At 40.4% G+C, this 25745-nt stretch overlaps 1 protein-coding gene across 4 annotated transcripts; it reads right to left on the bottom strand.

Moving 5' to 3' along the window:
• Positions 1-327: 327 nt before the first annotated feature.
• On the bottom strand, positions 328-24376 carry TDRD12 (tudor domain containing 12). Of its 4 annotated transcripts, XM_072934278.1 has the most exons (32): positions 24241-24376; positions 22767-22816; positions 21053-21211; positions 20616-20752; positions 19399-19518; positions 18749-18804; positions 17877-17962; positions 16769-16970; positions 16507-16583; positions 15635-15693; positions 14878-14938; positions 14114-14218; positions 13552-13734; positions 12956-13109; positions 11879-12003; positions 11142-11330; positions 10301-10429; positions 9338-9455; positions 8458-8591; positions 8153-8373; positions 7850-7949; positions 6523-6710; positions 6019-6223; positions 5412-5504; positions 4347-4516; positions 3551-3660; positions 2485-2539; positions 1314-1427; positions 1080-1233; positions 920-986; positions 453-583; positions 328-421 (listed from the first exon to the last, which is right to left on the bottom strand). In XM_072934278.1, the coding sequence occupies exons 2-31, from the start codon at positions 22785-22787 to the stop codon at positions 498-500; spliced, it is 3678 nt and encodes a 1225-aa protein (XP_072790379.1). In that variant the 5' UTR covers positions 22788-22816; positions 24241-24376; the 3' UTR covers positions 328-421; positions 453-497. The 4 variants fall into 4 exon arrangements, with proteins under 4 accessions (XP_072790379.1, XP_030138155.4, XP_072790381.1 ...); XM_030282295.4 differs by having other exon boundaries at positions 328-583; XM_072934280.1 differs by lacking the exon at positions 14114-14218 and having other exon boundaries at positions 328-583.
• Between the last annotated feature and the right edge of the window lie 1369 nt (positions 24377-25745).

Here is a 25745-nt window from a genome sequence, read left to right as displayed (position 1 = left end):
TAGTTTTTGCTTCTACTTCAACAGAAGAGGCCTTGGTTTTTGAACAAAAACTAGAGGTAACTTACACCTCTTAAATAACCCTAATCTACCAGCCTGAAAAAACCCAAACACCTTACATTATGTTTAGTTATTAAACAAGCCAAATAACAGAACAAGCGAAGGAAAACATCTTCTCCACAGCTGATTTTTTCAAGTAGGTAATTTCTGTTGTCATCAGGATGCAGAGCAAGACTAAAATACAGATTACATCAGCTCTGAAGTGTTCTTACAGCTTTGCCAGTACCTGCTCTCAGGTGAAGGTTATAATTAAGCACAGTTGCAGTCAGGTTCTTAAGTCACTAATGTATTTAATTAACAATTACAAGAACAAGCCACAATTACATCAACTATCAACTCAAACATCAACAATTACATCAACTATCAACTCAAAAAACAACAATTACATCAACTATTTAACAACAGTACAATTCTCATCAGAGAGGAATTTCTCCTCCCCATTATTCATCACTTTCTGTATCCGTGTCTTCTGAGGACTCAAACCAGTCCTCAGATCCTGCAGGAAGGCAGTTCAGTTTTGCAGAACCTGCAAGTGATTAACAAGGTGAAACATTTATAAACCAGGAAAAATGAGCTTGGAACAAATACATGGTACCATTAAATGACCCAGCCCAGCAAGCCCCAACGCTTTTGACTACAAACTAGACCACAACACTCAGAATCACTTCTATCTGCCCTTAGTCTGTGCTGAGCTGATAGCAAAGTGCTCTGCTGCCTCTACTTTGCTCTAGAGGTCCCCTCAGCTCTTTTCAGAGAATCTGAGCAACGTGCTGGAATAAATTAGTATTTCAGATAAAGCCAATGCAAAGAGAGAATGCTGATCATTTTATGTATTATGAACACAGACTCATTCAATCCTTACCAGCTGTAAAAGGCCTTTCATCTTCAGACTCTTCCCAGTGTTCAAAATCTAAGGACACGTGAACATTCTGTTGACAAAAACACTGTTTGAAATACCTATTCTGATGCACAGCAAATGTGTTCAGAACATTCAGTAACTCTCAAATTAATTTTCACTTCACCTTGTTCTTCAGTAATTTGCACCATTCTCCTTTTTCCTCTTTTACCAGTACAATCACAGCCTCTCTATCCGTAATCACACATGTGGACTTCTCTGCAATTACTGACTGATACAGCTCCAGGTCAGCAACATAAAATTTGCCTTCTGAATAAGCACTGCAATATACATTAAGTTTAAAAACTCTAGATCCAAACAAAGACATTTTGCTTATTATACTGAAGTGTCTTAAACCTACCTGAAATTCACATTTTCTCTAGAGAACTCACATTTACTGTCAGTTGCCCCCAGTATTTGTACCCTCAGTGACACACTCACATCATCTTGAAACCACTTGATTGATGGATGACAGCTGAAAGAAAGTTCATTTAATAGGTATTTTCCAAAGCAGAAAACCACTGAGGTTTACCCAAGCTGTCTCACACTGCGGGAATCAGAGCTGAAGGTAACAGAACAGGGATGCCTTGGGAAGACTCCTATATTAAACTTAGGGAGAGAAAGTGTAAAAACTTCCAAGGTCCTTCACTCCCAGATGCAAACTGATACATGTCAATCACCCAGAATTTACTCCCTCAGTCCGGAAAGTTCTGTATCCCAGCCTCACTGGTCTGTTCACTACAGACCAGTGCAGTTTATTGGTTGTTCATGCTCATACCACCCCAGCTCCCCCCTCAACCCTTATCCCCACTGGCCCAGTGTACCCTGGCCCCTCCTACCTTCCCCCAGCTGATAAACGCTGAACCCACCCCAGTCGGGGCTGCTTCTTGCCACCTGCTCTTTGTCCCTGGCTCCCTTCAACAGCGGCTGTGCTCCTGCCCCATCACCTCCCTGCCTTCCCCGTTCCTCTCTGGACCCTCAATAAACCCTGCTGGGCTGCTACAGACTGCACCCCGGTCATTTCTGGTGAGGTGGAAGATTGCAACACCTTGGCACGGGCGTCTGGCTGCCTGGGGGAGCTGCTGACAGAGCCTGAGGTGAGACGCTCTCGGGGCAGCGGGCACCCCGGCAGCACCTGCCCGGGGCACACAGAGCCAGAACTTGCCCATCGAGGCACAGCTCAGCCAAGGAGCCTGGGCCATGCAGGCCTGACACTAGCAGCACTGCCAGTGAAGCAGGTGATGGGACACCTGTCAAGCTTCCTACAACAGCACCAGACTTCAAATTTCTGGAGGAGCACATCTCAAGTTCCATGGGGAGACACACTCCACTGACTTGGACATCCGCAAGAATCACACTTGCTGCCTCATTTCAGGATGCCACCATAATCTGCCCTCCAAGTGCCAAAGGAAAAGCTAACAACAAAACTGACCTCTGACAGACAAAAAGAACTTTACAGCTGACCACAGAAGACAGAACAATCCTGTTTGGCAGTTGACATAAAAGATGGGAACGAATCACTATTTTCTTACCTTTTCTGCTGATGCACAGTAGAGTCTTCTGCTTCTTTTGTTTGAACTACATAATCTAAAAAGAAGACATCCAGAAGTATCTTTTTTACTTCCCAATACTACAGAAACCAGGTATTCCCAGAATTTCCCTATACCATCAAAAAATAACTTGCTAGCAACCATATTACTGTCTTTGTCCTTTATACTGTGTACTTCCTATCCTGAAAGATTTCATGAAGTTAGTAATTCAACTAAAAATGTTAATTATCAAATATACTGTAGCTGGTGTTAGAAGATTTTTAAAAACCTAGCCAAACATGCTGTTTTCCAGGTCAGGTAAAGGTTTTCTCCAGTTTCAAAACATTATTTATTTGACACCTGAAACAAAATTTTGTGAATTAGTGGGGAGTTTCAGGAATGAAATGACTAATAGTGGTGTCAACACCACAGCTCGAAACATGGCATAAACGTGATTATTAACAGGGAAAAAGAAACATTCTACAATAAGCACTCCAGCCTTTTTATCTGCTAGAACTTCTTTACCTTCCACTGCTCTAAACTCATGTGTCAGCTGCTAGCAGGTAATCTGGTCGCCCTGCTATGCCCAAGCATTTCTAAGCCTCTACTGACAGAAAAATAAACACATCCTTGAGATTAGATAAAAAAGAAATGGGAGCGGGGGAAGCACTATTTTCTGCCATCCTTGGTCTTGGGAGAAATAATTACCCTCTGCAAGAACAACTTGTATTTCAAGTCCCTTAAATCCTGTGCAATGGCCAGCAAAGGTGTTGCCCACTCTACAGCAGAGATTTCCTGCTCACATGTTCCACTCACAGCCAAAGAATTCCAGTGTCTCAAGGACAGAGCATCCCCCAGCCAGCCACACAGTCATAGTAGCAAGAATCCTCTCTCAGCATCTCCTGACTGCTCACTGGAAGGCAGCTCTGGCTGCCTGCAAACATCAGCCACATGGTGCTGCTCTGTATACCCAGAGCAGTCTGCAGCTGCCAGGATGACTGTTAGGTTGCTATCAAGCACCTAACTTGAATTCACATTTGAAAACTTCTGGAAAGGATTGAAGGCTTACTGCTTGGAGGAGTCACAGGACTGTTACAGCTTTCAGCAGTGTTTTCCTGTATTGATGGAGCCTGTGGACTGGATGCTTCCTCTAGACCAGCTGTGTCCTCTTTTGTGCTTCTGAACACAGGACAAAGCAGTTTTAAAAGAAAACCCACAAGTGACAGTCAGCTTCACCTTACTTTGCCTCCCGCTACCTCCCCCTACTTTTACCTGTACCTTACTAACAAAGCCTCTACTGAAGTCTCAAATTTTTCAACAGTAGTCTCAGGCTTAGCAGGTCCGTAAAAAAATGATCCAAACAGTTGAATTACACACATTTCAGCACAGAGCATAACCATAAAGTTGTCTGATACCTAGCATTACATGCTTTCACGATGACATGGAGGTTCCCAACCTTCCTTTCCCAGGAGAAAGGAATAAATGTAAACATGTTGTGCCCAAGATACCAGATGTTTACTGACTGGTAAGCATCTAAACCAGCTAATGAGCATCATAAATTGTAACAGAATCTGAATTCAGACTCCATACTAACTACAGAGTTAGTAAGTTAGGAGTTATGGAGTTAGGCAAGTTACTAACTTGCCTGTCTGCATCAAATTCTAGGTTAACATTTCCTAGATTTAGAATTTTCTTTTCCTTGGCATTATGGGGCTAAAGAGCAGTTAATGGGAAGTAGACACATTACAAACACAACTGTTTCTGCATTTAAATGAACATCACTGTCAGCAGTATCATTCATATTCAGTTAAACAGAATTTTTCTCTTAATAAAGTATATGCTGAAAAAAATTTGCGAACACTTACAAATACTCCAAGCTCCCTGCATGATCCAAAACTGGCATCTGTCTGCACAGCTTCTGAATTGCTCCTACGTGTTCAGGATTGTCGGTTCCCAAACCCATCGACAAAATCTCAGACCGAATGTTGTACTCATTGATCCACATCTTGATTGTGGGAAGACTGGTAACCCCAACCTTGAATTACACAACATAATAAAGGGAAAGCACAGCTCTTCAATGGTCTCTCTCTAACTCAAAGCTGCTCTTTTAGTCAAACTTCAAGTGTAGCCCTACTGACTTATGCCTGCAGGCAATTTAGTTTTCCTGATTTTCAGACAGGAACCTCTTAATTTTTTATAGTTTTCCAAGTATCACCATCATTTACATTGTAATAATGGCTCAAGTAACTGGCTGTTTGCACTAACAGAACCAGGATGGCAATTAAGTAAAGTGCCAAACCTGATCATGTAAGTGACAGCCATAATATACCTCATGCAGTAAAGAACTTTGAGTCCCAAACAACCCGAGAACAACTGAGGGGGGTGGGGGGCAAAATAAAAAACCCCAAAGCCTAGAAATTGATGAAAGGTTGAGCTACACCATATGGGAACAGAAGCTACTAAAAAAAATGACTTCCAGATAATTTTCTCTCTCCAATCCTTTTTCACTTCACTTGCTCCACAAAATCAAGGAGTCTGCTGGATGCTAATGGATGTGAAACAAAAATAAAAAACTCCCAAAAACAAGAGCATCCGTTTTTCATGTTCTGATCAAGACAATGAAGGAGAAAAGCTTTGATGTTTTTTAATTTGCAGAAAAATTTATACTAAAACTGACTGCAAACTAGTGTAAGGGCTGTAAGAGTAGAATTAAGAATTTATAAACAAAATAAATTAAGTCTACTTTAGGAGCTCTTGGATATCAGCAAGCCATCTTGGAGGATCCAAGTTTCATTCTTCCAGTGGAATGTGACAACTGATTTCACAATACAAACTACTGAACCAAATACACTTATGACTAACTTTGTAGAATAGTTTTGGACCATGTGCAGACACACTAGCACTTCCCAGTGCTGCCATTCTATACCTACCATTGGGTCAACCCAAACTGTCTTTCCCAAGGTATGCATCACTTTTGCATGATGAAATTTTCCTTTAATTTTCCTATTAATGTGATCAGTCACCTAGGAAAAACAAGTTATCACTGCACTTGAGATGTATAGATACCAACACAGTTTACAGTCACTTTCACTACAATAAAACAACACCTTCTGAGCTTAAAAATGAAACACATATTCAACAAATAAATACAGTTTGAGTAAATCAGTGGAACACTTTAACTTAAGTTAGAACAGTACTAGCCTTCAAGGATAATTAAATATCACTCAAACACAGGTCAATTCAGAGAGGCTACACTTCCCCTGCTCCTCCCCCAGAATCCAAAGCAGTGAGAACCTACTCTAAAAGATATTTAAATAAGAGAAAAAAATTCCATTAAATTCCCTGTATTATTTCACAGAAAAACAAAAAAAAACCTGACCTTCTTAGAATCTGCCCCAATTACAGGTATTTAGTGTCAATACCAGTAAGCAATGCAATTTGGTACCCAAGTTTACAGTTTGTAACTGTTTTCTTGTAGAAAACAGAGAGAGAAGGTAAAGAACGTGAAGGAAATACCATGCAAAACCTGCTTATTACCTTTGGATTCCATTCAACTTCATTATCTATGGGTTTTACACTACAAACTATAATTTCCACAGCCTGAGGTGGCAGACTCTGGAACTTCACAGGTAAGTGAAGCAGCTGTTCACTATTCACTTGACTTGTCCTGCCTTCATCTACGTATTTAATTGTGACCTTGTAGACATTTTCATCTTTTGCTGGATTCTCTACCACCTGAACCCTTCATATAGCAGGAAAAGAAACACAAAATTATTACTCATGTAACCAGTTGTGCAGGGTATTTTTTTAAAACTGCTCTCATTTTAAGACTGGTATTTTCACAGCCCACTCAGTAACCAAGTGCATGTGTGAGGAATCATATTGTTTGCCCTTTAGGAACTCAGAGTAGTCAAGAGCTTTTTAAGAGCATTATTGGCATAGCAGTGGTTTTTTGCTGCTTTTGAGGATGGGCTAACTTTTTTCTTTATCCAACAGTAAATACATGCACATGAATAAAAAAAAAAGCCAACAAAATTTTACCTGTGGCAAACGGCTCCCTCAAGTAACCCATAGAACACTGACTTCTCCGTGGTGTTAACAGAAATCCTATGTCCTGGTACCTTGAAATAATCATTCATTTCTTTAGCAAGAACTGCATATTGGTCCTTTTGTTTCTTGACTATTCGACCAAAGTAGTTTGTTGCGTGTACAATGAAAAGAGGCAGGATCTGAAATGATAAAATACATCAGCAGAAAGGAGGGGTGGATGGTTCCTCAAACCAATGAAATTTAAGTCTTTATAAATAGGTCAAATACCTATTTCCAGACCCAAAACGTGACAGATGTTGCTGTACATAGATTTTTCAGAAAACAGTGAGTTGTTATTATTCTCAATCCTAACTGCCCATAGTTCAGCCAGCAGTGGAGAGCAGTGTATGGAACAGGAATTGCTGCATGTCAGGTGATGATATTCCACCTCAGTAAACACCAGTGAGTTCTGCCAATTACCTGCTAGGTTATTAACCACTCACACGTTCTGCACCACTCCAGCTCTACTCTGAATGCTCCCCAGCCTTACAGGGAAAACTGACTGCTTTTTTACATAAAAAGGACTTAAAAAAAAGGACTAAAAACACACAGCTGTGCACATCAATGCATAAAATGCTGCTTTGAGGGCACCTCAGATAAAGCCCAAGTCTCAAAGGGAGCTGGAGACACAAAGTCAAACTCTTCATAAGGGATATGAAGAATCACTGCAGCAAAGTCAACCTTATAGCAATGAAGGTTCCATGGATGTGAACTACAAAGTCTAACTAAAACAGCACTCTGTAGCAGAAGTCTTCCAAAGCACTGGTATTTTTGAAGGAAATAAATGTTCTACCTACAAGAGAGGAGCTCCCCATTTTTTGGGCATACTATAAATGAAAATACATTCTCTAAGCCCAAGGCCATAAAATGCTCAGTTTTTTAGCAAGGTCGCATGAACGTGTCAGCTAAGAAAAAATCCTTCTGCTTCAACTTCTCTTCACTCCCACAGATTACTGTGTTTCCTTCACAAAAAGTGTAAGTTTCTATAAACCTCCATCTTCGTTAATTTTCATATATAGTCTCCAATTATAAAAGGAATGAATACACAGAACACAAGTCCTCTTCCCACAAAATGTGAATCTTCAAAACAGAAAAAAAACATGAGGTAAACTCGGAATTACCTACAAAACAAAACACAAAGAACATCTGACACACTGTTTTATGCAAGGGAGAGTACATTAATCCTATGGGTTTATGTAGGGTTAATGGAATAAAAAAAATTAAGTAGCTGTTTAAGACCTGTCCTCTTGGTACCCAAGCCCAAGGAAAACTAACTTACTGTCACACATTCAGGTGTTTCTATCATTTCATCTGCAATATTCTGGGCCATGTCTATTGATAAATTAATTTGATGACGATCTGGACACTCTGTTCTGTTCCTGCATTTAAAAAAAACCACAATAAGTTTAGAAAAAAGCTCCTTGCTTTCAGTTGTAAACTACTGTTAAGTGACTTGCAACAGGCAACAGAAAAAAAAAATGACAAGCAAAACATGTTTTAGGTAAAAGCATCCAACAAGAAAATTCACCAAGGAATCAGCAGCAATCATGATTCAGGGCACAAAAACCTGATATCTCCTTGCCTGCAAATCCCAAATGTTTTAAGAGAAGCACACAGGGGTCTTGAAAATTTCTTGTCTTCCTCAGATTCTTGCACCCTGGCAGTCAAATCATAGAGTTCTTCTGGAATTTCAGCTTCTGCATGCTTTAAATAGTTGAGAATCCCAGGCGCATGACAGGAACTGTCCTCTGTCAGCAGAATGACTGACGTGGCCTTCATATCTTCCTGATCTACAGCAGAATCCTAGAAGAAATATTTTGGGAAAATGTTTATGTATCCACCAGTAATAACCCAACGTAGCATTACCCAGTCAAGGTTCACCCAAACCTTGATGCCAGTGCAGAAGTTGTCACTCATGCTTTGCAGGCGCTGCCCAAAGACTGCTGGAGATGGGAAACTGAAATGGATCACCCAAGTTGCATCTGTGATTCCCAAGGACTGCAGGCAGTCATCTGTTAAAACTAAGCACACGTTTCACACAGATATGTAACTGTAATAAATCAAACATGGGAAGTATCACATCACACACACGGCTGATTTCCTTTTCCCTACTGGAAGATGAAGATGGATTTTTTTCCCCAATACATTCCTGTAAGGCTTTTTATTTCTCCAATCAATAAATTCATTAGCATACGGCAGACACAGCATTTCACACCAAGCTCACAGAATTCTCCAGTTCCTGTCAGCACCACAGAATACACAGAATTGAGCACCACTCAGTAATTCACAGGAGAAAGACAGGAGACAGCTGAAATAGTGCAGAAATTCCCATAGCTCTGTGCAGAGCTAAGTCTTCTTGTTTTTATAGAACATGAAGAACAAATTGAGTTTGAAAATGACTAAAGACCTTTTTTACTGAAAAAAAATTTTGAAAAACAGCCCTAATGGAACTTACAGAAATTATGACAATAAATCTTTGTAGTCTGAAAATTATTTCAGACTTAGTATATCCTCTGTAGCAGAGACAATTGTGAAATGATGGAAAATCTTTGAAAACACTGGTAATTCTTTTAATTAAGCAGGGAAAAATAGTAACAGGAGAAAAAAGAAGAAAAAAAACTAAAGGGCTGTAGCATTAAGAAGTAAACAGAGAACTGGAAATAGTTCATAGGGATCTGCCCCTGTGGAAGGGGTGTAACCCAGTTTAAGTGCTTGGTGCAGATCTTAGCTCTGCATTAAGATACAATCCCAACCAGAGAATCCTCACCTAACACAGCAGGAGTGCCAGAACTGTACATTTTTCTCCACCTCTCCAAGACACATGCAGCAATACACTTGCTCTCTCTATGCTTTTTCATGGAAACTATTGAGTTGCTCTTCAGTGCCTGCATGGCAAAGTGGAAAGTTACACATTCCTGCAATGATGCAGTACCTCTTCTCCAATCAAGTCTAATAGGCAGCATCTCTTACTAGAATTTAACACATCTTACTGCAGAGATACAGTGAAAGAGCTAATTAAATTTAGGTTGCTTATATGAAAAAAAATTGCATTAATAGAGATAAGGTTCATTAATTTCCCATATAACAAGAAAACTACAAGCTCATGTGCTCATATTTTAATAAATTAGACATTTAAGAAAATAAAAATGTCAAGCTTTTCCTCTTGTTGATGTGCCCTCTCCAATTCCATGATCTAACAACACACAGATTTATGTTTCAGTCTCTCAGAATAAGCACTCTTCACCACTTGAATCCTTGAAATATTTTCAAAGGCCATGTAAAATATTTGAAGTTGGTGTTCAAAGAGTTCTCGTTCAAAGAATTCTTGTTCAACAATAATTACTATAAACAGATTCAATCCTACTTTAACATCAACAAGCACTTTTTTAAAGTGGTGGTGGGCCTGGTTTTGGTACGCTTGAACCTTCAAATAGTCAAGGGAAATGTGTTAAAAAGATACAATCCCAAACCAGATTTGCTCCTATTAATTCTCATTAAAGAATAAACATCCAGACACACTAATATTTACATCAGAAATGAATTCATTAAGTATCAGATAATCTATGCCAGCTACTTGCTGACAGTCAGTCTGGAGTTACTTTTAGCAGGAATGATTAACTTCCAAATTTATATTCCTCCTTTATTCTCAGAAGCCAAGATATTTTAGTCTGTTATTACTTTAAATTAAAAAAAAAAAAACCTGCTTATTTAAATTTAAACTCTTTCTTACCTTATGAATCATCTCTACTTCAGTTGCCGAGTCAGTGAAGATCAGCACTTTCTGAAAATTCCTCTGGGTAAAATCCAGGATTTTGAGTAACTCGGCAGTTCTGTTGCTGTTCATGCAGGGTTGCACCACCTAAAAGCAAATACAAAACAGAGAGCTGGTAATTCATATAACCCACAGGTATTTTACTATTTAAATCTTCCTAATCCTAACCTTAATGCATCCACATGGATACTTCCAGTTTTGCTCAATCATTAAGGCTTCTCACAACTTTTATTTTCAGTTTCCTTACATGCTCAGAGTATCTACTTTTGGAGATTTTCCAACATCTAAAATCCACATACGACGCCATGCTGAGACACACTGTAATTCAAACCAAACTTAAACCATTTTGGGTTATTCCTCAGGGCTATACCACATTGCCTGAAAACTAAGTGAAAAGATACCTGAAAATATGTAATAGGCCATCTAGAAATTTGAGGTCTAAAGTTTGGTATTGTGTGAAAGCAGCAAACCAAATGCTTTACTTCATTTGCCTTGGCACTGCTTTCCTTGTAGTTCTGCTAACTGCAAAAACATTCTGGTCAAAAACTGTACTGTTTGCAAATATAGCTCATTAAATTTAGACTTGCTTGCACTAACCATGAGATAGTCAAAGGACTGTCTTCATCTCAGTCCTATAAAAGAAAGTAAGAGACCTCCAGCTCATTTAGTGATTTACCTGCACATGATTTCTAACAACCACTTCAGCTCACATTGGGAGGCAGCACTGCAGCACCACCTGCCTCCAATAAACCAGCAGCAGCCACATATCCAAGCAGTGCTGTAGTTTCCTAAGTTTTACCTGTTGCACATTTCCAAAGATGGCAGCTTCTTCGATAACAGTTATCACAATGTAAGGATCAGTCATGAACTCCTTTATCAAGGGTGTGATATGCTTATTCCACTGAGTCCCCACAGCAATGATCTGATGTGGTAGATTCCCCTGTGCCTGAGCAGTGGCTTTCTTGTAACAAGCCAGTATAGTAAACACCTAGGAAAAAAAGAGGTTTTTTTCTCTCATCGTATTCCAGCAAGCTCATGACAGCCCAGAAAAATACACTGTTTGAGAACACTCTTTTCTCCAGTCACAAAGCCACTACCACAGCAAACTACAAGTTTCACCCCCAGTTTGGTATGTACACTTTTACCCTATCCTTTGTATGACTTCTGAAGCAAGAGAAAGCAACAGGACAGCATATGCATGTGCATGCAGGATTCCGTCCAGAGAAGATGGAAATCTCAGGAAAAAGATCTGTTCAACTCTGCAATATAAAAAAGCCTAGACAAAACAGATCCGAGAGGGCAGAGGCATTCAGCAAAACCTAGGTGGTAACTAGGAGACAAGCCCACCCTGCCAACACAGAAATCTGAAAAAAAAAAAAAAAAAACCCAAAACCAAACACAGAAATAAAGGAAAAAAAAAAAAGGGAGCTCACCATAAACCCACTTCCAGTGTTTTTTTCCTCAGTGTGTGCCACTGTTTCATACACGTGCACAACTAGAACAGCACTTTGCCAAGCAACTGCATAAGTCACTTACCTGTTCAAAAGTGTCAGAGAACAGCACCTCAATCTCATCAAGAACAAGATGGCAAACCCTACACAACCTAGTGTTATGTTCCAGCAGCCTCTGGACGTTGTATGGTGTAGTCACTACTACTTTACCTACAAGTTGGAAGGAAAGACTATTACCATTACTACTTGGAAGAGTATTGCCGTGACACCAAAGGACATGGTAGCTTTATTAAAAAGGGTCACATATGTATTTCAGATCCATCATCTCAAAGCTGTGGAGTTTGTATTTTTCTACCCCTGCAAGTTTTCCAACTCATGAGTGGGTGAGGCACTGATATTTTGAAATCAAGTGAAATTTCTGAAGGTTACCAAGTTTACAAAGCAGGAGGTCATCTCATTTTCCAGTAAGCTACTGGAAGTAGAGGTAATAGCTTTGTAACCAAATAGGCAAAAGGGAAATATTTGTAAACATATGCAAGAGCCATTTCAGGAAAGCTTGGTTTCAACAGTGGAAAAAAGCACACATTGTAGCTTAGGAATTTACATACATGTGTGTGCATGTGTATCTATCTACACACAGAAATAAAACCACACCAATCTTCACTGGTGCAAATACACCAAAACAGCTCTACTGCTTGAAAGTCTGAATTCACCCACCAGGCTGAAACTTGAGTGATAGATGAAAAAATACCAACTGCTGAAATTCTTCATAGTTTTATCCATAGTTCTTATTTCCCTGGCACAACAAAAGCCACTTTTGGAAATGCAGGTATCAACAAAAGCTCAACAAAGGCACCAAACCAGAACACACCTAAATGTTTAACTACATATATCTAAGCAGGGTAAGTCTCCCAACAGTTTTTTTATCACTTCTATGCTGCTTCTCTGTGGAGCACCCTCTGCATGCTACTGAGTTAGATGCACAAAGTACTAAGCATTTATTTTAACAGAAACTGTAAACCACCATTTAAACAAACAAAACCCCCAACTTCATTTTATAAACCAAGACCTTGAGAAGCAGAAATTGTTCTTTCACATGCTCCTGCAATTAAGGCAGCCCACACTACCTTCAAGCATAACTAAGGTGACAAAATATTCTTACAGCGTCGCATTTCCATTTGGCTGGCTGCCTCCTCGTTCTGCCCAAGAATTATCAGCATTGGATAAAGGGGTCTGCAGCCTTTCATGAATGTTTTCAGCAGGTCAAAAACAAGTTGTGCCTTCTTCCATCCAGGACATACAATCAGCGCTAGTGGCTACATACACAGGTACAAAAATTAACAACACAATATTAAATAGAAGTACAGAACCTTAAGAATCTTGTCTTACTAGGGTTGCACTGGGACACTTCCAGAGGTTCCTTATAACCTCAGCAATTCTATTTCTATGATCTAATACAAGCTAGAAAATGCATTATAGTATTTAAAACAGCTAATACCCATTTCAGTTTAATAAGTATATACTACTTATGCAGAAACAAAGCTCCATTGTGTATGTAAATGCCAGGGCACGAGCCATTTGTTAGGGATTGCTTTAAAATTAAATTTGGAACTCGCTCCATTCACAGAGTCCATCCAAGTCCTCTAAGAGGCCTTACAGAAACTGGCAGGCATCAAAAAAATACACTAAGATGACATTAATGTATACTTTCCAAACATTCAGAGTAGTAACAGGTTCTCTGGTCCAATATATACATACCCCACTCGTGTTGTGCAAGGCTTGGTAATCATTTTCCTGCAAAAGTGTAAGAACTGGTGGAATATATAATAAGGGATCATTTCCCTGATGGGAGATGGCAACAACATCACATCCCCAAGCTATTGCTGGCCAACAGTAGGACTGTGTGAAGGTAGGGCCTGAAAACTTGCTGCAAGCAAGTTCCTACAGAAAGAGAAATTAAAAGTTTCCATTAAATCTCTGTACTTAAACACCAACAAAGGACAAAGCATAGTAATGAGTGATTTAAAAGCTTCTGACCCACTACATAACAAATGTCCTTAACAGGTAATATGAAAAACCATCTTCTGGGCTAAGCTGTTCAATTACTGTATTAAAATTCAAATCCACTTGTAGTAGTGGCTAATATACAAGAAAGAAAATGTGTAGAATTCTTACAGCATTTCTCCAAAGCTTCACTTATTCAATCACATGAACAATCTTGTACACATTCCTCAATCAAACTGAGGTACTACTGTAATTACTATGGTGATTTGAGGTATGAAACTTAAAAAGATAATCAATGTAGTATCATCACTGCTACCTTTTTCAGACCATCAAAAAGTGGTGCTGTTTCCAAAACGGATGATGGTTCAATTTTCTTGCTCAGGAACACAAAATTTTTTTCTTTCCCAACATTTTGAAAACTCTGAAACCATGAGACAAAGATGACAATGGCAACACTTAACAAAAGGTGTTTAGCTTACCTAAAACTCAGAAGCACTCATTGTATGGGATTTTTATGTAAATGAATCAAATTCTAAATTCACTTTAAATATGGTTAATTCATACTGATAGGTTACACAGACCAAGGCCAAGATAAAAACTTGTTATTGCTATTCCTGAAGAAAGACTTTCAAAGATGGTCTTAACTGTCTTAAATCCCCCAAGAGATGCAATGGATCTCTGCATACAGCTGGCCCTCAGTCCCACGAGGAGCAGCATGAGGCAGGGACAGCAGTCACCATGCAGATGGAAATTTCTCTCCAACACTCCTCTCGTCTCTGCTCCAGTGCAGGTCCTCCACAGACTGCAGCCCCTTCAGAGACATCTGCATGGGGCTCCTCCTAGTCCTCTGACCCTGGCATTGCCTGCTTGCCACTTTTTTTTTGGTCCCTTCCCTCTATTCTTGCCTTTTCTTAAATTCAGAGAGGCATCCCCAACTTGGCTGGCTGGCACAGCTTTAGCCTGCAGAGGCCAAGGTAGGCGCAGTCAGCCCCCGACCTCCTTCCACAAAGGCCCAATGCTACCAAAACCAAAATGCTTACACACAAGAGAAGTTAAATGCAAGTTAAATCTTTGAAATACCTGCTGGTCATCTTCAACTATGTGTGTCTGAACTGAAACGGAATTTAAGAACTGTGGAACCCTGAGAAACAGAGATATTAAATCCAACATAAATGCAAAAGAAAAATGTAATTTATAAACACCACCAGTATTTCCCAAGTGTCATGAAGCAATTCACTTCAAGTATTTCTGACATATCTATTCCAATGAAAAAAACCCTCAATACAAAAGGAGATATCAAAACCCACCACCTGAAAAGCAAAGTTTAGTGAAAATCAGAATCTTTCAGAATCTTTTTCAAAGTGAGTTGGTAAGTTCCCTGACATTAGAAGAAAAATAGATTGTACTGTAGAAAAAAAGGCTTCTTAAAAGTTTCAAAACAAAACATCTTTGCATTAGTTTGAAACCGAAAGAGATACTTGTGAAGTTTACTACACATGCATCAACTGACCTGCAGCAGTGAGAGCATTGCACTAATTGACCCAGTCGTATTTCATTAAATCTGAAAACTTTATATATCACACTAAAAATAATGTGCAGAAGAATACCTCCCCACCACACCCCTGCTGTCAAGCTACTGTTTAGAAATAGCTAGTATTTTTCCAGTCTAATTATTTTTCCAGCAGCTTCGAAGTCCCTCCTTCCCCAAAAGCACATGTTTGAACCTTCCCTTTCCCTCTGCCTTTTAGAGGCCTAAGAACACTAACTGTAACCATACTACAGCTTCCAACTATCTGATTATAGAACCATTCTGAACATTGAACATGCTGCAGCACACCTCTCTGTCCAAACTGCTCTATCTTCCTTGGAAGGCAAACCTGGCACCATGCTGGCCACCTAGAAAGGAAACACATTTTATGCAGCAGCACAGCAGAAGCTGCTGAATCCCTGCCTTGGGGAAAGGCAGACAGCTCAGGACGAGCACCAGCTCGTGCTGCTGGGTGCAGAGTCCAGGTCAGCGAGTGACAGAGGCAGGAGGGGTTCCTCCTACGAAGTTCCAGTGGCAGTTTAGTGACTGCACACCAAAGGGGCTCAGGGACAGAAGAACCAGAACAAGGAAGGGTCCAGGGGTTATATATGGGACGGAGGAGGCAGACCATCAAGTCTCAGGGCCAATGAGTAGAGGGACCAGTGGTGGGGCAAAGGTGGGGCCAGGGGAAAACAGGGATACAGAGGAGGAGTTGCATGGAATGGGAACCAATGGGAAAGTGGGAACAGGGAACATTCTAGAACTGGGAAGGAGAACAGGGGTGATGTAACTGGGGCCATTAACATAAGGAATCAAGGAAGTGTGGGAGAGTGTCGCACTGTGTCACCCAATCCCAAAAGTGAGTATCCTCTCAAGGCATCCCAGTATCTGCATCTCCCCCACCAACCTGGGATGCAACAATTTTAAGCACTAAAATATTGTTCAAAATCAGTATTTAAAATACAAGTGGTTTTCTTACTCAACTGTGGGATTCTCCAAATATTTTGCAGCATTCTTGCACAAATTCTAAGTTTCTTTGACTAAGGCAACAATTTTGATGAAACAAACTTCAGAAAACTGTCTAAGAATAAGAAGCTGGGTGACTACAGCACTCCTAATCTGGCCTATGTATGTTTACATTAGTTTGTATTTCACAATTTAATACAAAATTTAATACTTACAGGAACCATATTGTCATTTAGATCTGTGTGTGACCTTTGGGATGGCTTTTCAAGAACAGAATTACAACCAGCAAGACCTAAAAAGGTAAATGAAATGGAGATACCAATTTCTGATTATCCGAACATAAAAAAAGCCAGAGATGCACACCACATGTCCCAATCACTGGGATCCAAACCAAGACAGGACATTCCCATTCCACACTTCCAACTAAACACACGAAGTGCTGCATGTAGGACCGTCTCCCCCACTTGTGGGTCCCACCTGGTCCAAGATGTGATGACACCTCCTCCCCAAAGGGCAGTTTTGGCCTGGCAAGAAACGTAGGCCCAATAAACTCCACTGGAACACATTCAGCATAGAACAAAAATTCATCATCAGAAACATCTGAAGAACTCTCTGCAGTCCCTTCACTTTCCTTGTAATGAGCAAAGTGCTTTGCAACCAGATCATCATTAACACAGATCTATAAAAAAAACCAAGATATTTTTTGATCAGTGTCAACAAGCAATAAGCTACACCAGCACATCCTTGTTTAGGATTTATGTGAAGCTTTAAACAAAAGCAGTGCTTTTATAAATGAGAAAAAACCTCCCAAAATCCAACTAAGCAGAACCCCACATATAAGAAGTACCAGTGAATGTTTTCTGTCAAATATGAATTCTAAAAAACGCAAATTCCTATCTTCCTGTATGTTCTTTCAACAGGTGTTAATTAGTGAGTTTTATGTGTCTGGCCAAAATTCTGCACTGAATTAACTGTTTCAATGAGCAATATGCATCTAAAAGAACCCTCTAATCCAGCGAAGCCTGTTAATTTCTTTTGGATTCAGCATACATCAAAATTTGGCAGGAAAAAAGAGTAGGATTAGGCCTAAGACTTCTTGTATCTACCATACAGCTGCTTAAATCTGGCAGAAGCTACAGCAGAAATTTAACACACGTTACACATTTTGGCAAGTGGAACTAGACTGGATGTTTTTTCTAGCTGCTTAAGGACTCACCCGTATGCAAGAGTGTGAAATTTTAGTTATTTTTACAGTGTTACGCAGCTGCCTTACTGAAACATATTCAAATATGATACCACAAGAAGTACGCCAAATAATGCATATAGTTATCCACTTAAATACTGGCTGGACTTCAGTTACTTGTCAATAATGAAAAAGAAAAAAGGTTCATGCAGAGAAAAATACAAGTTCTGCCTCTTGGAATTTCTCTAGAGGTTTACAATGAACAGCACTGTAATAAAAACCTCTAATAAGTGATTTAGCTTCTAATGTATCTAATTGAAACTACAAAACTCACAACACATGCTTTCCAGCCTTAAACTAATAGCAAAGTACACCAGAGTTGAAAATATAAAAGTATCTCACCTTTTCATCTCTTATAGTCACATAAAGAAACACCTGTAACACTTCATCTTCTATTGTCTGTACTGTGGCTTTAACCTCGGTAGCCTCTAAATGTAGTAATAAACACAAGAAAGAAGATTAAACCCCTATCACACTATCAGCATTCTTCACTTGTACTTTCTGAGACAGACAAAAATAGGCATCACAGTAAAAACATGTAACACTTATTATTTCACCTAAGTTAAATGAGGAATTTAACAATAAAAACGTAAAAGCCCCAAAAAGGAAATTTTCCTTAGTGTTTGGAGGAGGATTGTGAGTTGAAACAGATTAACAACCCCCGAGACAAATCACTCTTAGCTCTACACCGAAAGTCTTGGCTCTCTCTTGGGCTCTGACAGTCTGGGGCACGACCAGCATGTGCTTTCTAAGTGTGACATTTCCTTTTCTAGAAAGAAGTTGTACTTGCACGTTTCTACAGCTCTGTCACACTTTTCACTCAGGCAAACACAGCCAATAAAGTCCTGAAGCACCTTTGCACACGCTAATGCAGGACAGCTGTGATACTGATTCAGAGTCTCATGTTGAATACACAGAATGGTTCCAATGTTCAAAACAAAGGTGACATGAAAGCTCCCTCAGTTAGCCTAATCCAGCCTAAACACAATCTATTTAACTACCAAAACTAATGCAGCATGGAAGCCTAGAGTGCTCAAAATACAGCTCCACAAATACTCGTGCCTTAGTCACTCCATACTTAGGCAGATCATTTCTCATTGTTTTTAATGAACAGCATTTATAAATATTATCAGGTATACTCAAGTATAATGAACTTGTACACAAGTACTACATTTCTCCAACAATTGATTTTTCCCAAAACAAGTGCTATTTACCTTCAAGAAGCTTTCGAAAATGCTCGATAGCAGCAGTATCCCATCTTTTGGCTGGTCTAGGAAAATAAACACAACCAGTTTTTCCACATTATCAAACATGAAAATGGTAATTAAAAAAAATTCTATACAAGCACAAAGCTCTATATCATGCAAATTCTTACAAAGTGCACAGCTACAAAAATCAGCAGAATCTGTATACTTAGCACATTACTTTAGTCTTGGTAATATTGTTCCAGCTCATCAACATCATGAATTCATCAAAATTAAAAGATACTGTTTTGTCAAGGTATCACAGCTTGCACCCAATATAAAATATGAAGAAATCACTGAATCATTTAGGTTGGAAAAAAAATCAGGCTCATTGAGTCCACCCACTAACTCAGCGCTGTCAAGGCCACCACTCAACCACATCCCTTAGTGCCACATCTTTTAAATCCCTCCAGGGATGGTGATTCCACCAGTCCCCTGGGGAGCTTTGTTCCCTCAGCTGGAAGAGAGTTGATTTTCCTCTTAGTAGCTGGTACAGTTCTGTGTCCACAATGACAATACTGTAGGTTTCTTCTCGAAATATAATCACTTCTAAAAAATTCTGCACTAAACCCTCACATTCAGAAATGCACACACAGAATGTATTTACTAGCTCTCCTTACCCTATTTTGGCAGTATTTTCACAGTAGTCAATATACAGTGTCAGTGGCTTTGTGCAGTGCAGCCCACACTTCTTTGCTCTGTGTGGGATCTTTGCAAACGCTTCTGCTAGAACTCGAATGCTGCAAAACAAAGTGAAAATTATTTCATTTTACAGGGCAGAATTTCTTCTCCAGAAGTCACTGGTCTCACAAACCACCTCCTGTTACCCTGAATTTGACAACACAGTTCTTCCAGGAGTTTGGATTCCATTGGCTCCCACCTTGAAACTACTGTCTTACTCTAAGAGGTGCCATCAGGACCAACTGGTGAACAGGATTGATGTCTATGCATTTAGTATCAATACACATCCTAGATACCTGGAATCTTTCTGATGCTTTGCCACTGCAGTTTCAAGTCTTCTTGCTATTCATCATCTAAATATCTTCATGGTATTTAACCCACTGTCAAGTGGTTTCCCAACAAAGAAACAGTCAACTTAAAAGCATTACTTATTTTAAAATACTTTAAATAAATTCTAATTTTGTGGAATATTATGAAAACAATTTGGTGAAGTTTCTTGTGCTCCGAGTTGCATATTTTAAAAAAGAAACAAACTTTAAGAGCTGGACTAGCTTGCTCAAAATTATAAGAACATATTTTTCAATATTTTAAAAACACAAGGTTTTAAGCTCATTTCATCAAGTACTCAGAACCTGTGAAAACTCACCTTTTTTGGCACCATGAGAAGACAAATTGTCAGCTCTTAGTAAATAACTGGTCAACTCTAGTGGGAAAACCCCCACATATTTATGTTTAGACCTCAAGAGCTGTTGCAGCAAGTGAAACCCTGCTTCTATAGTGTTTGTTCCTGAACTTTACTGGCCGTATTTTTTTTTTAGTATACACCAAATTATTAAAGAAGAAAATAATATAAAGGTAAGTTTTAACTGGCAAGCACACATCTCAGTCACAAAAGACTGACATTATTTCTATTCTGAATCTTTAAAAAAGCAAAACCTAAATTGGAAAGCATCTTTGAAGTATGACAAAATAAGGACTGGTTTGCACTTAGGTTCTTTCAAGCGTATTATTTTGTTAGCAGCTTCTTGTGGACACAACCTACACCTCAATTAAACCAAAGCACTGACTTAATAAATATCAATAGCATCTGTATCTATTAACAAATTTATTATATGTGATGTATTAACAAATACATCACAGTGACAGAAACACATACTTCTCTGATGCAACATAGCAGTACTTGGCATAATCCACAAGGAAACACACAAACTGGAAACCATCTATCTGGCACTGGACTGACTTGACCAGAGCCCTACACCAGCACTTCAGCTCCTCACTGAAAGCCACATAAACCTGAGGAAGAGAGAAAAAACAAGACAGCAGGTTCTTTCAAATGGCCCCAATTACACTCAAAGGTTTTTGAAAGGCAAGGACATGGTATTTATTACACAGCCTTCCATTTTCTTTGCAAAACGCAAGCCTTATTATAGCTTACAGTTCGAAGGCTTACAGATGAGAAAACACAACTCACAGAGATGCTAATATCAGTTTTTGTGCAAAATTAAAAAAAAAAAGAAAACAACATATATTTGATACTTCACCCCCGAACAGATTCAAATAATAGATTATTTCTATGTAGAGCAATGCTCTTACCTGGCCTAGTTCTATCTCCTCTTGTTTTACTTCATCTGAATCTTTGTAAGTGTTATAAAACTGCTCCATTTCAGCATTCAGGTTTTCATACACAGTTTCAACAACAAAACCGGGCACATATTCTTTCACAGCAATCCAAAAGCAACTTGGATCCTCAATCTGGGACAAGGAGTAGAGAATAAATACTACTGAATTTTAAGAGTATCTGAACAGCAGATGTAAAAATAAAACTTGATTTTTATGGGGCACCTTCAAAATTACGGTGACTGACACTGTGATACAGAATGCTAAGAAGCAAAACATCTTTCACCTTCACAGCATTAGTTCATGAAATGGCTTCTCAGCTTCCAAGTTTCTTTAACACTGCAACAAACACCATGTGGGGTCTACAAGGGAGCAGCATGATCTAAAAAATTGGTTAAACCATACAGTGTGAAAAGTGCAAAGACAAAGCTTTTTACTTCCATATCAAGTCCTCAGGAAGTACATAAAAAACCCTGAAAACATGAAACCTCACCAAGGGGCTTTTCTTTCTGCTCAGTGTCAGCATGACAGCCCATTTCTTTAGAACAGGGTGACACCTTTCTGCCAAGCCTTTGTAAACTGCCACATTCCAGTGCTCCAGCTGATGTGGGTCCCCAGCTGTTGTGGCTTAATCCCAGCGGGCAGCTAAACCCCACACAGCTGCTCTCTCTCACGTCCCTGCAGCAGGATGACCAGACAATCTGAAGGATAAAAGTGAGAAAACTCACAGGCTGACTTTAGAACAGCTGACTAAGCAAAGCAAGAACTGCACGTGCAACCAAGGCACCACTGTTCCCCACTGGCAATTGCTTGGACATTTCCAGAACACAGAGCTTCATCACACAGGCTTGGACAGGTAATCTGAAGACCACAGACATATTTACAGCTTTTATTGCTCAGCATAACATCATGCAGTAGGGACTATCCCCTCAGTCATCTGTCCTGGCTGTATTCTGCATTTTCTACAATATCCTGTGAAATTCAGGATAATCTAGCACTATATTACACATTATTTAACATTGTGTTGCACATCCTCTACTTTAGATTTTAGCTGCATCCCTACTGCTGGGAAGAAAGAACTAGAAGTGTAAAAATAATGAGGAAGGTTGCACAATAGCTCAAGAGACATTGCAGCTGGGAATGCCAAGGCCTGGAGAATATCAGAGTGGGAAATCCCATCTATTATGCCTACTGCTGTTCATCCTCTGTTTTGAGATGTAGAATTTCTGTGCAGAGGTAATACATGTGTTTGGAGAGGCTTGGAGGCACTCTCATGGACATGCGGAGCTCTGTGTTGGGAGAAAGATCAAAACCTCAGATCATAAAAAGCACAGGAGAGCTCACAGGGTTCTTGATGAATCCTGCTGGGATGGGCTGAGCCTGCCACTGTCTGCCTGGGTGTGCCCCAGATCCTCCAGTTAGACAGGCAACTAAATAAATTCACTCCCTTTATTTCAGCCTGTGGTTTTTCTGGCTGACAGCCTGTGTTAATTCACACACCTACTTTACAATAAAAACAAGAAAATAAAACCTAAAACAAACGACAATATATATATAACCCGAATATGACTCCACAAGTGCAAAGAAATGCTGGTGAATGGAAATACACAGGCAACATCTTTTTTGTAAATGCGACCTCTAGTCACATGGAAATAGACATCAATCCTTCAGATAAAAAAAAGCAGCATACCTTTAATACCACGACTTCCATGTTTATCTCCTGTGTCTCCCTTATCACTACTGTAAAAGAGAAACATTTGATGAACCATTTTGATCACCACCATTTTTTTGAAGCCTATTTGAAGAGCATACACCTAAAGTAAGCCTATAAATTTTTACTACTCATGTCAGGAGTACTAGTTTAAGCAACTTATTTCTTATGATTTACGTTTCAAATGGTTCAAACCAGCTTTCTTAATGAGGGACTATGCCAAAGCCTAATTAGGATTTACCATCCATGCTGCATCTTTTCCATTCAAAGGCCAACAGAAATAGGCTGATCACAGACAAGGGCTGTAACAAATTACCTGCATGATCAAATGAACAGAAACACCAGAGGAGAATATTTACAACTTTAAAAAAATCCCTCAGCCTAATGCAAAAGAGGAATCCCAAACTTAGCAGGCAAGTTTCATGTCACAGATTTTTATTAGTATTTCACATTACATCTATCTGTAACAGTACATACCAGATCTACAAGTTACAAAAGAATAATCAAACTTCCATCAAGTAACTGGTATTTCATTTTGGCACAAACCAAAACGAAATCACATCGTGGTATCATCACCGCAAGGTCTAGCATACAACTTATAGAATTAACAATTTAACTAGGTGCCTAATGAAATATTTCAGAACTTTTCTTCCGAAGAGGAAAATCAAGACGTTGTCCTTCCATTTCCAAAGGTACTGCTAACAAGCCAGAATTCAACAGCAGCAGAGCTACCCTGAGGTGACAGACGGCGACGAGCCGTAAGGGACAGCACCGATCATTGCCGGTTTAACGTGACAATGGAACAGCTGAAACGACTGCAGATGCTTCACCAGAGATCATCCAACACAAACAAGGCTCCTGAGTTACACACTCGTTTCTTACCCTGCACCGTTCTACTGCAACAAGAGATAGGCAGTGCTGCCTCGGACTCTTAAAGTAGAAAATCATTTTCTTTCAGCAGTAACACGTGAGGGGCATAAATACAACTTCAGCTGAAGTCTCAGGTTAATTATTGCAAACCCACTAAATGGCCCATCAACGTGCGGGGATGAGGCACACTCACGGAAAGGACCAGCTCTCCCAAACCGCTCCTCGTAACATTCCCGCTTTGTTAAGAACGGACTAGAGAACAAACGCTTGCTCAAATCTCACACTTACCACTAGACAGAATTTAACCCGTAAAAACGCTGCACGTCACTAAAACCCTCGCCCCGACCCGCTGCACTAACGCAGACACAGACGGCAGAAGGCGGCTCTGCAGCCGTGGCGGCGCGCAGACACCCCCCGGACACGGGGCTCACCGTCCCTCTGCCCGGCCCTGCTCCGCTCCCCCGGGACGGGCCGAGCGAGGGAACAGCGGCACGGAACAGGGCCGTCAAAAAGCACTTTCTTCCCCTTACTCCCTCTCCCCAAACCCTATTTCCCCCTGTGGTGCCGCAGTTCCACGCCGTACCCGTAGGAACGAGCCCACTGACCTCGCTGCGTCGCTCCACCACGCTCCCCACAGAACCTTCTAGAGCGGCCCGGGCGGGGAAAGGTTTTTATGGCGGGGGCGGGTCAGAGCCCGGGGCGGGTCCGAGCCCGGGGCGGGTCCGAGCCCGGGGCGGGTCCGAGCCCGGGGCGGGTCCGAGCCCGGGGCGGGTCCGAGCCCGGGGCGGGTCCGAGCCCGGGGCGGGTCAGAGCCCGGGGCGGGTCAGAGCCCGGGGCGGGTCAGAGCCCGGGGCGGGTCAGAGCCCGGCCCGGCCCCAATGGCGCAGCTCGGTATTCCCGCCATTGAAAACGCCTGCGCGCTGCACGACGCCTCACAAAGCCGCCGGCTTGCTTCTGGTACAACATGGAAACCAAACTCATAGTGCAAGAATAAAAGCCTTGCTACAAACAACTTGAAATCAAGAGTATTCTTTTGGGACTTGAGGGCATTATTACAATAAACCGTTGGGATTTGGAATTTATTTCAGGTTTGAAGTCTCTCTAGCAGAGGCAATGGCAGAATAGTTCTTTGGACACTGGTAGTTCTTAACTAACCCAGGGACAACAAGCACAGGAAAAAAGAAAAACACAAAACAGCTGTAGCAGGAAGAAGTAAATGGACAAGTGGAAAGAGTTCATAGGGATCTGCCCCTGTGGAAGTGGTGAAATAAGTTAGTGTAAGTCTTTGGAGTAGTTCTTAGCTCTACAGGAAGATACAACCTCAGCCAGACAGAGGGAGAACCCTCACCTAACACAAGTGCCAAAACTGCATTTTTCCACACACCTGGCATCACCCCTGCACTCCTCCCCTGCCCACATTCCCATATCCAGTCCTACTGTGCCCAGGTGCTAAACAATTTATCAAAATTTTTTTCTCATAATACTTACTTTCTACCATAAAAGTAAACTGGTAAAATAACCATAAAAGGCAGAACAATAAAATAAATATTTTGTGTATTTGAATTTGTGATCTCGAGGTATATGGTCCAGATGAATAAAGTGAAGGTTCTAGGAGAGCACACTGTCACTTGTTGAAGGAATTACTAGATGAGAACTCCTGGAAACTGCTCTCAGAGATAAAGGAGCGGGAGCGAATAGAGCTGTCAGCTCTTTAAGCATCTTTTCCTTGAAGTACAAAAACTCTTGATTCTCATGTGTAATGAATCAGACAAGGTAGGCAGGAGACCAATGAAGCTGAGCAAGATCCTTCTGGTCTGAATGGAGTGCAAGAAAATGCACAGGCACTGGAAGCAGGAATATGTATCCATATATTCTTTCTGGAATAGGAAGGGGAGAATATAGGGATGGTGCTAGGAGGTATAGGAATGGGATCAGGAGAGCTAAGACAGAGCTGGAGCTGAATGTGGCAAGGGATCTGGGGGGAAAAGGTATATTGATTAGAATACACCTATTATATAATTATATATAATTTTCTGGGAGAAAAGAGGTCTATTGATTAGAAAAGGAGAACTTAAGCAACTGTACACC

This window comes from Taeniopygia guttata, chromosome 11 (genome assembly GCF_048771995.1).
Source record: "Taeniopygia guttata chromosome 11, bTaeGut7.mat, whole genome shotgun sequence".
NCBI lineage: Eukaryota > Metazoa > Chordata > Aves > Passeriformes > Estrildidae > Taeniopygia > Taeniopygia guttata.
Note: the sequence above shows the minus strand (reverse complement) of the source record. Positions and strands in the feature narration are given on the sequence as shown.